This window comes from Dendropsophus ebraccatus, chromosome 5 (assembly GCF_027789765.1).
Source record: "Dendropsophus ebraccatus isolate aDenEbr1 chromosome 5, aDenEbr1.pat, whole genome shotgun sequence".
NCBI classification, from domain to species: Eukaryota; Metazoa; Chordata; class Amphibia; order Anura; family Hylidae; genus Dendropsophus; species Dendropsophus ebraccatus.
The window spans coordinates 148,974,379-148,990,200 of NC_091458.1; the positions used below are offsets into that span (position 1 = coordinate 148,974,379).

Sequence of the window (15,822 nt, forward strand, 5' to 3'; positions counted from 1 at the left end):
TCCAGGAAGTGAAGCCTTGATGCAGTAGTAAGTGCAGGGAAAAAAAAACACTTTATAAGCATTTCCTCTAATAAGTGTATATTTGTAATTTGTATAACTTTTGGGGGACAATACAATACTTTAATAAAAAAATTTGCCTACATGTAGGCACAGAGAAGATCTCCTATACTATATGGAGGCACAGAGCGGGAGCTGCCGGGTATGGAGCAGGCCTAGCTCCTGAGCCAGAAGGATTGTAGTTCATAACTTAAAGCAGAACAAAGGAAGGGGTCTGACAATCTCGGAGTCCCTGCAATTCCAAAACCTTTGTTCTTCTGACAATTTGAAATACAGAACTTTCCCTTGGCCATACAGCTGTAAAAACGTTTTGTTTCTATACAAATTTATAGCATCTTTTGTTATAAGGTTTTTCCCCCCTAGATAAAAATGCCCTTTTAACAAACGTGAATTCTTAATGACAGACAGGGTTACATAAGCGATTACATTGAATAATGGATCCTGAAGTCTGTACCTTTCCATACTTTTGTGCATATGAACCGGTAAGCAGGGAGTGAAAGATGATAATGGTCTCATCCAAGTCCCACAAAAACACACGCTGAGGAAACAAAGAGAAATATATGCAACACAAGCTTTGTAGTGTCTGAGAACAGTCATACTGGTAAAAATAAAACCATGGGAAGAAAAGCAGCAGAGGCAAATAGATGACCAGCGACAGGCGGCGTAGTGTGCAAAATGACCTCAGCGTGAGCGCAAACTCAAAGTTAAAAAAATAAATAAAAAAACAATGCTTAAAACCATCTAAAATTACAATATTCGGCCATAACCTTAAACCACTTGTCTAACAACGTCCCTTGTCAAGGTGGCTCAGGCATTACCAACATCAATTTTAAGAAATTACTTCACTTTCTGCATAATATATCTCACCTCCTGACAGGTGCCATTGGTTTTTATGGCTAACTGGTGTATACACACACACACACACACACACACACACACACAATATAGTAATACAACTGACAGACATTAACATGATGAAAGTAACACAACAATAAAATAAACTAGCCCAACCTGCTAACACAGCTCCGAACACACTTTGCAAACATTTAGGCATTGCTGAGTCCCTGCCTGCAAAGCACGGTCTGCAAATTCTGTTTATCTAGACATCGGGGCAGTTTCTGGGGCTGTAATCACACCTCTCTGGTGCTGTACCCGCCCAGGCCCACCTATGTGTGATGGAAGGAGGATACAGGGCTGTGACTAACTTTGGCTCCAGGACACGCCCCGATGTCTAGTGGAACAGAGTTTGCATACAGCGTGGAAGAAAATCATATTACTTTTGTCAGGCTTAGCAGGCAGGGACTCACAGGCCACACACATATTTTTGTTAAGGGTGTTAGGAGTGGTGTTAGCATGGTTCATTTGGTTTATAGTGAATGTTATGCTGATTGGTCCCCTTTAAGATGAAACAATGAGTAGTGTATGGATATAATATTAAATTATGTCAACTGGTGTTGCCTGTAAGCTCGGATGACAACCGTAGCTCATCACAGAAATATACGGCAATCTAGTGTTCCATAATACCATGGGCACCTAAAATTGCATGTCTTCGTGAGTGGATAATAAGAATTTTGGCATAGTTGTCGAACTTTTTGAACCATTGTGAGATCAAACGTTGCTTCAATGGCTTGGCCTAAAACAGTTAAAGCGATATCCACCAACCCATCCCCCCCAAAATGCTGGTACAGTCCTTGTGTCGAGAGTAAATCCTTACCGGTCAAGTCTTTTAAAATGCAACTGATGTTTTGGTTAGAGCAAAGAATAATCTTTTAGGCCATGTTCACACAACGTATAACACCGGCCGTTCTTTGACCCGGCCAGGGCCCAGAACGGCCAGTGTTACTGAAGATTATCCTAGCCAGTACTGCAGTACCGGCCGGATTATCTTCACTTTCGCTGAATTCTCTGCTGCACACAATGGAGAGTGCAGCCGCACGCTCCATTGTGTGCACCAACAGGTTCTCTGCAGCCGCTGTTAAATCAATAGTGGCTGGAGAAAACTGATATGTCAGTTTTTTGCGGGGCCACTAGCGATCCTTGCCGGAGCGTATACTATGTGTATACACTCCGGTCGGGATTCCCTCTAGCTGCAGACCAATGTAGGTCAAGTATTAAAAGGACAACTCCTGCGCTAAGGAAAAAAAACAAAAACCAATCAGAAACATAGCTTTTATACTTATCATCCCTCCTGAGCTGTCACTGTTTGAATTTCCCACTGTCTGTGTACCTTCTGATTTCTAGTCTTGTTCTTCATTTCTTCCTTGCTTCCTGGTTTCAGCTTCCCATGATGCACTTTTGCTGCTGTGACACTGCAAGTGTCTGCCCCTCCATTCACTACAACTCCCATCATACACTAAACATGACCCCCTCTCTCGCTCTCTTCAGTCAGGCTGCTATATACACACACTGAAGCTGCACACACATACTTTCACTTCACTGTAGTGTTCATTCTGCAGGATCGCTGTCCCTAATTAGGTCAGGGCAGCAGGGGAGAGATAAGATGTCTGTGTAGCTGACATGCCGGGAGTCAGGAGAAAGATAAGCAAGTGACATGACTCACTCACGCAGCAGGAGGGAGTATGGGGGAGGGGGTCCTGTAGCTGGTTATGTGTCGGGAGTCAGTCATGAGTCATTATTGAGTTGCAGAATGTCAGATGGCTTACAGTTGCTCAGCCAATGGGAGCTGAGCAAGCTGAGTCACCTGACCAGGCAGGGGAGGGGGAGGCTGGTGTAACAGGAGCTAGAGCAGCCCTCCTGCTGATGACACATCGTTACTAGAAGGAGCTGATAGAGGAGCCTGGTGACGACAGTAATTAGATATGAAGGAGTTTCTTACACTTCCTGGTGGGGGGTTGAGGGGGGAAAAGATAGGGAAGGAGGACAGACAGGTGATTGAAGCACATTACAAAGTTGTATAACACTGTAATATACTTCAATTACTGGGAAAAAGTTTTTCATGGGAGTTGTCCTTTAATCACAGCCGTGTGGCAAATCGGCAACAACGGCCATGATTAATACTTTACTTATGTTGTGTGAACATGGCCTTAATCTGCCAAGTCAATGAAGCGTGGCCTACCTAGGCGAGAGATGCCTCTCCTTTCCCAAGGCAGGATTTTTCCTATTCATCGCTTGTCCAAACAGGGTAAAGGTGCCTTAGCGATCCAAAGGGGCACAGGTGCACTTTTTAGACAAGCAATGAATAGAAATCCTTCTTGGGGTTGTTCCTAATAAGGTCACAGTAGGGCGGGGGGGCCTAAGGGACAGACACTCTAGGCCACATCTCATTTACTTGGCTGCTACTGATTAAAAGATCATTTTTTTTTGCTCTAACCAAGTCACTGCATACATTTTAAAAGACAAGACCAGTAAGGATTTACTCTCTAACAGACGGCATCAGCAGTTTGAAGTACTTTGGAGAAGTACCAATTTGGGACCAATTTGTATATGTATATATTCTGAGGGTCTTTTACATGGGCCAATTATTGGGCAGAAGTGTTGCTAGAAATGCTCCTGCACTCGATAAACTGACCTGTGTAAGAGGAGCAGCAATCAGCCGAAGCCTGATTATTGGCTGATCACATCTTTTGCGCCTGCTCAAAAATGTATCTTTAGATAAAGAGAAATTGAGAGCACAGATATGTAAATATTGGGGTCTGGGATAGGTATATATCCATGCTGTCAGTTTTCAGATCACAAGCAGCAGTGTATACTTACCAGCCAACCTGCTTATGATCCGGCATCTGGTTCTCTGGTTGTATCTCCAGGCGACTGCCTTCTCTGCAATGATTGCTAGTAGGTAAAGATGGGGCCTGAAGATACAGCAGACGCGAGGACTGAAGAACCAGATGCCCGATCACAAGCAGCGTGGCTGGTAAGTATACACTGTTTGTAATCTGGAAACTGACAGCATGGATATATACATATCCCAGACCCCAATGTTTACATATATGTTCTGTCAGTTTCCAGGGCTGCATGAGGAATACAAGGATTGTTCATGCAGCCAGGTAGCTCGATTTCTTGTGCCGTGTAGAGGAACCGCAAACGAGCAGTCGAGAAATCTCTTGGTCCAAAAGGACCCCAAGTCTTAAGTATATTTTAAGAAGACCCATCATTACATGAATGGAAGGAAACCAGGAGGCTCGCCTATCTGCCGCTGCCTTCTGGTTTTCAGCAATGCTTGTCACCCCCATTCCCAAGATCAGGTGCCTGCACCTGATATGCAAATAGATGCTGAGCTATGCGATCAGGAAACCAGCCTGTGATGCAGATTGGTGTTAACCCGGTCTACAGCGAATCAGTGGCGTTCACAACCCTAGCCAGCAGTTTGTTTGCATATCGGTGCGGGCACCCAGAGACAGAGCGACAGGGGGGCTACGACTGTAGGACAAACATTTAATATAGCTAATTTCCTTAAATATGTAAAATGAGTTGTTCAGTCAGGAAAGCCCCTAACCATATACCCAATTGCTACGTGTGACCTATAGAAGGGGTCTTCACTTGAGGCCTCCCCTCTATTAGCCATTTGCAGACCGTATTTACTTGAACTTTGTAGACAACAGTAACATTTACTAACCTCAAGATCGCTGTGCTGTGGTGATGAGGCATCGGCTTTCTTACCCTTCCCTCTACTCTTTACTGTAACATTCTTCTTTGTCTGTTCTTCTGTTTCTTTGCTGCTCATTGCTCTCATCATTGCCTGGCCTGATGTGGGATCTCCTATAAAGCAGCATACCAAACATTTCTAAAAGATGCATTTAAAGGGGTATTCTGCCCAATCACTGACTGAGACGGAAAAGCAACCTATTAAAAGTTTATTTTTGATATGTGGCTGTCCAATCTCAGTCAGCGATTGGGACCCGAAGATGCTATAAGACGACACTGGGGAAGTGCGTAACGATATGTTCTCCCCATGGGCAGCAAATTATTAAAAGTTTGCTTTGGGCAGAATACCCCTTTAAATAGTAAATAGTATCTCTACCAGTGATAAAAGTATTTGAGCGGAGTGCGTTGTTAAAAAAAAAAAATAATAATATTAGATAACAGAACATAAACCATGAGGAGAACAAGATCAGACAAGCATACATCCAATACATTAGATCCTAGTTTCAGATGCAATGCTCCCAAACACACATTACACTGTAGGCACAAATGGCTGACAAAGGGGCTTACTGACAACCAAACCAATTTTCGAATGTCTAAGGCTTGGACCACACTGTGTTTTTGCAACCGTTTAACTGTTTATTTCAATACGTTTAATAAAAAAAACAAAAAAACAAAAAACACCTTTTTAATCTTTTTTAACCCTTTCACTTCAGCCATACAAATTTGTTTTTATCTCCATATTAAAATGAAAAAAAAAAAGTGATTACAAACCCGAAACTGATCTCTGAGTAGTCTGCGTTGGCGACGTGGAACCGGTTTTATTCTCTTGAAAATCTGGTGTCACCATGTTGTTCTCTGCAGTGCCAGCAGGTGTCGCTGATGGAAAGTTCTGATTTGGATAACATTGTTGAAACTGATTCTGTCCAAGGATTGTATAAGTGGGATATTCCTTGAAGAAACAAACAGCTAAGGGTCATTCAGACTGCAGAAACCGAAGGATTTATTTATTAAATTTGTGACTTTAAAGGAATGCAAAGTAATGTCTGGTAAAAAAATTTAAATGACAGTGAAACTTTAACTTTGCACTACTTTCTACGACTTATGCTTCCTATATAAGCCCATAGAGGTTTATCTTCCTATTTCCCACTTCTGCTCAGTAAATACATAGGAGGAAGAATCATCAAGCAGTCTTAGGTTCACACTATGTAAAAAAAAAAAACGTATTTCACAATAGCCATTGTTATGAAATATGACCGTTGTTTTTACATAGTGTGAACCTAGCCCTCCAGTAAGAATGTACTTTGTTGGCCAAAGCGACCAATCACAGCTAAAAATACTTAATAAATCTCCCCAATAGTTTCTTGCCAGCGCCTATAAACCTTCTGCTCTTCATGCTACAATATCATGGGTTTGTTTGTTTACTTCACTGACGACACAAATTCTAAACTTTCAGACCTATATTTTACCTACATGGCATATGTCCTAGATATTAGGCCCTCCAGAATCTCATTTTGAGAGTTTCTCGAGAACTATGCAGCATGCCTTAAAGGAAGCATCTAACCTTCTGATATTTCCCTATAACACACGCGGTGCTGAAGATGAAGGTAATTTTCTTCCCTTGATCCTCTGCGCTGGAACTTTGAAGTTTACAGTATGTGTATATGCGGCAGTTTGGCGCACTGGGGGCACCAGCCAAGGAGAGTGTACAGGCAAGCTTGCGCTGGAACCACATATCTACTAAACACACACACATACTGTATATTATATATTACACATTTTACCAATTTTACACAGTAATCAGTATGGTTGATTGATTCGATAGTTTGGCATATCAATGGGTTTTCCTATTTGAGGAAATTACGGAAAACTTATAATCAGAGAGACAGAAAAGGGTAGTTTTGTACTAAATGAGCTTACCTGGTTTGAGAGGGTGGCAACTGCTGGCACCATAATATTTGCTACAGGAGATGTGCTGGAAATTACATTTGCATTTGTAGAGGTGGCTGAAAACACAGAACACAAAGTGTAAGTATTTGCTAAATTATTATGTCCATTACAGACAACAGGTATAATTAGTCCATAAAGAAAAAAAAATGTTGGCCTCCATTTCTTAAAGGGGTATTCTGATTTACTCAATACCAAACATTGGTGCCCTGTGCTCTTCACGGATGGGAGCAGGTTCACAGTGAGTAAATGTGACTGAAGATGCCATAGAGAACATTCTGCCGCCTGCAACAGCCTCCACCATGACCAGTTTTGGCAGTGGGTCAGTAATGATGTGGGGAGGCCCTCCATGTTGTACCCTGGTGCCCTGATTGCCAATAGACATTAGGCAGTGGGCCCTGGGATCCATTCCCCAGACCTGAATCCAATCCAGCGCATCTGGAACATCATGTCTTGTTCCACCCAACACCACCATATTTCACAACAGACTGTCCAGGAGTTGACTGATCCTTCACTCCAGGTCAGGAGAACATCCGCCGCCTCATCAGGAGCATGCCTGGGTATTGTACAGAGGTCAGATGTACCTGGAGGCCAGACACAATACTGAGCCTCATTTCCTTGTCTTGGGGCATTTCTATAGTAACATAGTAACATAGTTAATAAGGTTGAGGGGAAAAAAAAAAAAGGAGACCAGAGTTCATCAAGTTACAGAAACCCTACGCTGTGTTGATCCAGAGGAAGGCAAAAACCCTTATGAGGCAGATAAGACCATTGTGCTTGCATTATTTCACCCACAGACCCACATGATCCCTTATTTTTCGGGGCACCAATTGTACTTTGCAATGACAGACCCGATTTAAAAAAAAAATATGCTGCAAAACTGGCAAAAAAATTTGCACAGTGAAATTGAAAGAAAAAAAAAAAAAAAAGCAAATTTTTCTATTTCAGAGGGTTTTGTGTTTATGCTGTGTCAGTATGAATACAATGATACGTAACTTGTATAACTTATATTAGAATACTTTTTTTATATATATATATTTTTTTTTTTAAAAAAGGTTTTCATCCTTATAATGCCTTTATTGTTTGGTCTTTCAGGCTGTGTGAGGTGATCTGTACTTCCTATTGGTAGCTTGCGTATATATAACTTTTTGGTCACTTAATTTTTCCGGATTTGATGACCAGAAATCGTCAATTATGCACTCTTGGCGCTTACGCCGTTTATCATACAAAATCAGGAATGCAACAATTTAATAGTTTGGGTGATTCCGCATACAGCGATATAAAATATGTTTATTTAAAACCAGACACTGTACGTGTCTAATTGGACTCATGGAACCTTGCGGTTCCCCTTCATCCTTAGGGCTCAGAATTTCTTTCACACTTTGCTTGCATTACATTGTGAGTAAGATTAGTACTGTACTTGTTCATGTATGTAATTTGTAAAACTTTTTAAAAACTCTAATAAAAATAAGTTTATATTGGGGCAGTTAACAAAAGTAGTCGCTGGTGTGTATACTAACCACAGGTGATCGGTGTCCTGCGGTGCGGCTTCGGCCCGGTCAAATCCGGCGCACACTCACGTCATCTTCTCCTGTGATTGAAGGCTGGAAGTCACACTTTTTAAAGCATTTTCTATGGGAGAGTGTGACTTCTGGCCTTCAATCACAGGAGACAGGAGAGAGTCACAGGAGCAGACAACATACGCGCCCGCTGGATTTGAACAGCATCACCGGACCAGAACGAACCCGCATCGGGGGACAGCCATCACCTGTGGTGAGTATACGCACCAACACCTAGCAGGCGGAGGGGTGGGGCCGGTGCCCCAACGGGACAGCTCCCTGCGCCGTACATGGAGCCCACTATGCATATATGAATATGCACAGTGGGCGAGTGGGAAGGGGCGGGCTCGGTGGTGCCCTAAATACTCTTAAGCAAGTAATTTGCAATAAGCGATTTAATAAACAGTGCGGGGTAGCTGAGAAACGTAATTATCAGCAATCTGCTACTGACCTCCTCTGCTACTGCGGCAGAAGAACCTGCTGGTCGTGCCGCTTTAAGCACAATAATTCCTACCATATAAAGTGCGTTTTCCAAGGACAAACATTTTACAAACACACATGTACATATGGTATACATACACTACTACTATTGTTTTTTTTTTACATGGTGTTCCTATGTAGGACTATATTTTACCTTGGGCAGGATAGGAATATAATACAGGGCTGGTCTGGCTACTTGTCACTGCTGATGAACAGGTTAGGACTGTAGTAGGATTTGGACTCTGGACTAAACCACTTTCTGACTTGATACCTGGCCATAGAGCACCTGAAAATGTAAGTTAGAAAGATTAACACACTAAAACTAGATACAGCAATTTTAAAAGTGTGTGTGTGTGTAAAATATATCTATCTAATATATATATCTATATCTATTATATATAGTTAGTTTCACACCAAGCTAGTGATTATTGAGCAGTCTAATAGGCAGATGGGTGTTGTTCTGCTAGAATCTAATAGTTCTTTAACAAAAATGTATGACTGATTAACAAACTGGGTGTTACTAATCCACAGTGTATCCCTACACTGGGACAGTATTCAGTCAGGGCTGACAGTGCCAGACTGTGTAGGGACATTATTCGATTTGGTAACATCTAGTTGGTTATTGAGTCATATGCATATTACTATTGGAGGAAAGGTAACTTTGATCTTAAGCTTTAAAGGAGAAGTCCGGCCAAAATTTTTTATCAAAGTATTGTAGGAAGTGACCTCACCATGTTATCCGGGAAGTGAAGCCTTGATGCAGTAGTAAGTGCAGGGAAAGAAGCACTTTATAAGCATTTCCCATTATAAGTGTATACTGGTAATGTGTACAACTTTTGTGGGACAATACAATACTTTAATAAAAATTTTCGCCAGACTTCTCCTTTGATGTCATCTTTAAATGACATCTATAAGCCCTAGGACGGAATACAGAAAGGAGGCGCTGCCATGAGACAGCCCCTTTAACAGAGGAAAATAAAAAAAATCTGCCAGGTGGAAAGAGTGTTCCTCAAACTGGAAGATAAAGGAGAAAGATACCAAAATTTTTAGTTGACATACGAAAGAGTACTTGGAAACTTACCAAAGGGAGGTAGACCATACGTTTGAGATGCTTGAGGGTACGCAGTGTATGGTTGAGATGGCTGCAATGACTGATATTGAGTCTGCCTACTGTAAGTTGACAATGATTCTGCTACAGGTACAGACAGAATGTGTGCATATGGTCTAGAGGAAATTGAAAAGTTCAATGTAGAATAAAATCATGTCTTTTCGGTTTTCTCATACAACATTAGGAATCCATGAATCACTCATATTAGATGTAAAGTTAACAAAATGTAGGAGGAAGGTAAATGACCTTTTCCCATAGACAAAGCAAACAGACAGATTTATTAAAGTAGTTTATGCCAGTATAGATTGCAATTAAGTTCTATCGTTCACATTACATAACATCTTGGGGAGCACTGGTGTTAGGGGGCTGACCGTACATTTCTGCAAACTCACGTTTTACGACAGATGGCCAGTTACTGGATAGAATAGAAGCGCTCGTGAACTAAGACCATCTAGCTGCTTTAAAGGTGCTAGATGATGGTATGTCCCTGGTGGCTGCTTTAGTGAATGCAGCATTTTTTACAGGATGACCTTTCAGGGAATGAGTAATCAGAAAATGACTTTTTGTATAAATAATGTTTTTATGTTAAACATATTAAACAATTTTTGGCAACTTTTCTAATTTTCCATTTATCTCTCTCTATATTATATGATAATCCTGAGTTCTTGCAGTTTTCATTCTCACTACAGGGGCTAAACTAAGCTGAGACTTGCTGTTGTGTCTGTAGTGATAAGAGGAGGCTGCTGTAAAGTGATCTGTACAGCATTTCAGCATTTTTTCCAGTCTTAAATTTCCTCAGACAAAAAAAAAAAAAAAAAAAAGAATCTCACAGTTACATCTTATAAATCTCGGACAAAACTAACGTACACATTTATCTATCTTTACAATATCATGTCCTCATGACCCAAAAGATTTTAACCCTCCCACCAGCTGGTGTACACAGTTCAAGGTTATGTTCACATTGAGTAATATAGGTGGATTTCCTCTGCTCCTGAGCACGCTTTATAGTGGGATATGCACTCTAGACGTACTTGTACGCCCAGGGTCGGCTGGTGACAGGGAGCCAGGGTGTACAGGTACGCCCAGGGTTGTCTAGGGGTTAAAATAACGTCCATTATTTGTCATTAAACATACAATTCAATTAAAAACAGCTGTGATTCTGACATAGCCTATCATCCGACAGAAGTCTTGCAGCACTGCAGTATTTGTGATTCAAGCTGTGTTTATTAAATAGTTATGGCATACGTGCGACATTTCGATGTTTCAATGACGCCTTTTTCAAGCATGTCAGTATTACAGTGTATAGACAAGGACATCATTAATATATCACTTGCACTATATTCATTATCAGTAGGTGAGTAAGGGGTCTTTCATTAACCCATTCTGTGGCATGTTGAAATTGCGTAATTGTACATAATGTACAAGGACATAACGTGTTGCTGTGTACAGAACACTTGATACACCAGTGTAAACAGTGACGGTCCATCTATAAAGTATCAAATACGGGGTAAATACCATGCCTATTAGCTATAGTCTAGATGGGGCGCATGTATCAGCTGCACAATTTTTGCACTTGTCCACTTTTTACACGATTTGCAAAAATCTCAGGTCCTTGTGCAAAATGTATCATTAGGAGCACAGGCATTGATAAATCTTACCCAATTTGTTCACTTTTTTTTTTTACTAACAGCCTGTCACAAAAAACTATGCAAGTTCTGACTAACTTACTGCTGCATGGTGGTGGTGGTGGGGGGGGGGGGGGGTCTGACCTGCAGATCAGCCTCTAGCAAATTTGTTATGAATACAGGAGAACACATAGATCCGCGTGTCACATGCAGTACCCGCAGCTGTATTCAAAACAAAGGATGCGGGCGCCAATCTGGAGATCGCCAGGGAGTACGGACATTTTTAGAAAGTGCCCCCCCCCCCCATTTTAATGAGATTGTTAAGTGGTTTAGAGGCGTTTGCATTTTATTTGCTAAAGTAAAAACACTGTTTGCTGTAATCTGTGACCTGCGCTGTAAACTAAGCGCTGTAAAATATGACAGAAGCAGTTCCCATTACAGAGACATGACGCAAAAGTCACACTTGCTGCTTACTTTGAGGGATACAACTGGCTTGTATAGTCACCAGGGTTACGGGATATGTAGTCCGAACAGGGGAGGACTGCTGGAAGGGGAAAAAGTTGAAAATGCATTTGAAGACATGATACATAGGCTGCAGGATCAATATAAACGATAAACACAATAGGTGACTTGAAGTCAAAGTTTGATACATAAAGTGTCAAAAAAACAAAAACAAAACTAAACTGTCATTTTTAAACACTATATAGGCCATGTTCACACAGTATTTTTTAAGACACTAACTGCCGCTGTTGGCAATTAAAACAACTTGTCTTAAAATAAACTGTATTGAACTTTTTGGGGACAACAGTCGCTGTTCACACGCAATGGCCGTTGTTCAGTGTGGCAGCAGAAATAAATTGACGACAATTATTTCCGGCCGCTAGAGTGTGGACAACAGCCGTTCTGCTCTGTTCACACAATGTATGGCTGTTTTGAGCTGCTATGAGTTCAACAGTGATTTGGATTGCAGGCACACACAAATTTGCCAGCAATCCAAATAAAATAAAAATGTTCCTGTGGTTGATATGGTAGTATTGGCCAAAATAACATGTCAAACAGCGGCCTTTTTTTTTGTTGTTTTATTTTATTTTTTTCTAAAAATGGAGCTCCCACTTCTAAATTGTGTTTGAAGACATCGTACAATTTAGAAAATAAAACCAAATATTAACTAAAATACAACGACTTTTACAATGACAATTAGGGTAAGTTCACACGTGCAAATCTGCTGCCAAACATTGTGCAGCGTTTACTAAAACAAATCAGCGTATTTAAAACCAATTGCTGACCTGCTGCTTAAATTGTGCACAACTGAACATACCTCTTGGGCCCATTCACAAGTACCGCATCACAGTGGATTTCATGCCACGAGTCTCCCGTACTGAAATCTGCTGCAATACTGATTACTATCAAAGTCTCTGGCACTCTATTCTCACAGTGGATTTTCATTCCAGCGCGAGTATATAGTACCAGAGCCTTGTAAAGCTTTATTACAGGAGCTAAATAGTTGAAGTGTCACTGTCATTTAAATTTTTTTTGCAGAAATAAATAAAACAGACGATTTTAAGAAACTTTGTAATTGGGTTTATTAGTTGAAAAATGCATTTTTATCATGAAAAAGTAGTATGAAGCTCTCCCCCCTCACTTCATGGTTCTCTTATGGAGAGGGGAGGGGTGGAGGGAGATGAGGCACTAAAACAAAACAACAAAAAGTTAATTTTACAGCTACATCACCAGGCTCTCTCCTCTGAAGTCAGCAATGACCTCTGAATACAGTCTTTCACATAGGTCCCACTGTGTAATCCTTTGTTCTCTGCTGGTGACTAATCTCACTCCTCCCCCCCTCCATAGGTTAGACAGGGCTCGACTGATGTAAGAGTCGAGATTTCCTGATAATGAGCAGTGGATGAGAGAGGGGGGGGACCTGGGTAAAGTCTTTCTGAATGCAGATAATGGCATATTTGCCTAATAAACCCAATTACAAAGTTTCTAGAAAAGTCGCCTGGAACGCTTAATGCACAAAACAAACAAAAAAAACAAACTGTGACACTAAGTGCTTAGGCACTATATGCCGTATTTTCCGGCGTATAAGACAACTTTTTAACCCCCGAAAAATCTTCTTAGAAGTTGGGGGTTGTCTTATACGCAGGTTATGGTCGCTCCATACCCTGTGCGAGCTCAATTGGGTGGATCCCCTCCGTATCAACTTACCTTTGACCCGTTCCGAGCATCCACGCATCTCCAGTCCCATTCCCGGCGCAGGTAGTGTGACGCATACTGCCTGCGCCGGAGGTCCCCAAAGCTCTTCCAGGCAGCCGAGTGGAGAGCTTCTGTGACTTTAAGCGCAGGCAGTGTGTTTCACACTGCCTGCGCCAGGAGCGGGACAGGAGATGCATGGCTGCTGGGAACGGGTCACAGGTGAGTTGACTTTTTTTTTTTTTTTTATCTTTAGCTGCAGTTAACCCCAGTTAAGCCTAACCGCAGCAGGGCTCCAGCTAATAAACCCTGCTGCGGTCAGGCAGGGTTTAACATTTTCTGGCACATAATGTGGTTCGTTGAAAATCTTCTTAAACGTCAGGGGTCGTTTTATACGCTAGAAAATACAGTACTCTGAGTGGAATGAAAATCCACTAATCAGTATCCACTGTGATACAGCACATGTGAACCGGTAAAATCACATTCAGAAGTGTGCTTATACTATACCCTCTGCTATGAGGGTTTTGCTACAGAATGTAATCTCTTCATGCACTAGTTTAAAGCGAGCCTTTTCCTATCCGCTTCATTGTAAAAAATACAAAAACACAAAAATAAACTTAGATTTCATTTCTTTCCTACAATAATAAAATTCTATACTCACTTTCATTGGACATTGGAAGATTAGAAGACAGTTCAGCTTTCTGAGTGCCGCTATCACTATTAGATACTTGCCTTATAAATAAAGAAGGGAAAGAGATCAAAAAGAGAAGTAATTGAAAAATTTAGTTAAACTGTAAAGTGTTTAAAACTATGACATAAAAACATAAGCCAAAAAAAAAAAGCCGATCTTTTCACCGAAGAACAGCACCGACAGTCATGAAAAAGGAAAACTTAATTAAAAATAAAAACTTTATATATTTTTTTTTTACCATATTTACTAACCTTCCTGTCTCCTCTGCGGCATCCTGCATCTTGGCTTTTTTAGCCTGGAATTAAAAATATTAGTTTAGACTATTAAACCCCAGGCTAAAATAAAGATTATATACAACATTTTCACACAAATCTAATGGTCCCATTTTAGCACGGCAATAAGATTTGCCTTTTCAAAGAACCTACAATGAAGTACCAAAGAGTCGTCCTTTTCCACAGAAGGCAATGTGTGTCTCTAGCTGAAAACCGATGGTTGGGGCTTAAGTAGTGTAGATGGAGAGAAATTTGAGAACGATTATCAGTTAATCCACACAAATCTCAGTGGAAAAGATGGACAGTATTTTTTTATATAATTTCAGTCTGGCTTTTACTTTTACCTGAGGTTATCTATAATAACATCTTAAATCGATATCCGTTACATAGGTACATTGGTTGTCTCAAAGCAAAGGTTCTTCAATTGACACTCAACTGGCTAGATCAACTTTATTGAAAATAAAAAACTGGTCGAAACTTCACAAATTTGAGGGGGTTGTTTGGTGGCAAAAAAAATGGTGTTTTTGTTATGTTCTACCATGTTTAAAAAAAGAAATGAACAAAAAACTTTACCAAAAAATTGCATTGAACCACCATATTTTGAGCCCTATGACCTATGTTACATTTACAGAGCTGTTTAGGGGCTTATTCTGAGGAGTATTCGTTATCAATTGTACAGTTTCTGATCACTTTTCTTATGTAAAAAAAAAAAAAAAAAAAAAAAAAAGTTAGTTTTTTTTAACATTCACTGTGCAGGATCAATAACATTTTAAAAAGTTAGACAATTCTGTATGCAGATTATATATATATATATATATATTTTTTTTTTTTAATTTTTTTTTGTTAATGTTTACATTTTTTATATGAAAAACAGAAAATTGCGGTAGTTTGAACTATCAGTTTTCAAATATATTTTTTAAAATCATTTTTCAATGTTTTTGCATACAATTTTTCAAGTCCCCCAAGGTACCTTTCTAAACCAATTATTAGATTGCTAATACTGCTCCATGCAATGCTGTGATGTATAGATCAGCTGAGCCAGATTCCACTAGCACAGACACTTCAGCAGCTACAGAGGGAAGTAAATCTCGAAAACCAATTGGCCCCGCCGATGGATTGACCAAACAGCCAGTTGGTGACTGCAGCACTGTCTCACCCCCAGTCACTGATTTGCTGAGCAGGCAGTCCCTGAGCCGGGTATGTAACTTTGCAGGAGATTGGTAAGGCAGTACTATGGGGGCACGGGAATGGGCAAGTAAACTTTTTTTTATATTTTCGCACCTCCTGCCTG

The 15,822-nt window shown here is 40.6% G+C and overlaps 1 protein-coding gene across 1 annotated transcript in view; it reads right to left on the reverse strand.

Annotated features, from left to right (window-relative positions):
• Positions 1-15,822, reverse strand: part of EYA3 (EYA transcriptional coactivator and phosphatase 3) — a 39,538-nt gene that overhangs the window by 14,096 nt on the left and 9,620 nt on the right. The window contains exons 4-12 of the mRNA XM_069971597.1: positions 14,511-14,554; positions 14,230-14,300; positions 11,850-11,919; positions 9,724-9,866; positions 8,797-8,928; positions 6,577-6,662; positions 5,431-5,608; positions 4,631-4,773; positions 512-595 (exon numbers count right to left, since the gene is read on the reverse strand). Coding sequence (XP_069827698.1) covers positions 512-595; positions 4,631-4,773; positions 5,431-5,608; positions 6,577-6,662; positions 8,797-8,928; positions 9,724-9,866; positions 11,850-11,919; positions 14,230-14,300; positions 14,511-14,554 — 951 coding nt within the window. The remainder of the gene's footprint in view (positions 1-511; positions 596-4,630; positions 4,774-5,430; positions 5,609-6,576; positions 6,663-8,796; positions 8,929-9,723; positions 9,867-11,849; positions 11,920-14,229; positions 14,301-14,510; positions 14,555-15,822) is intronic.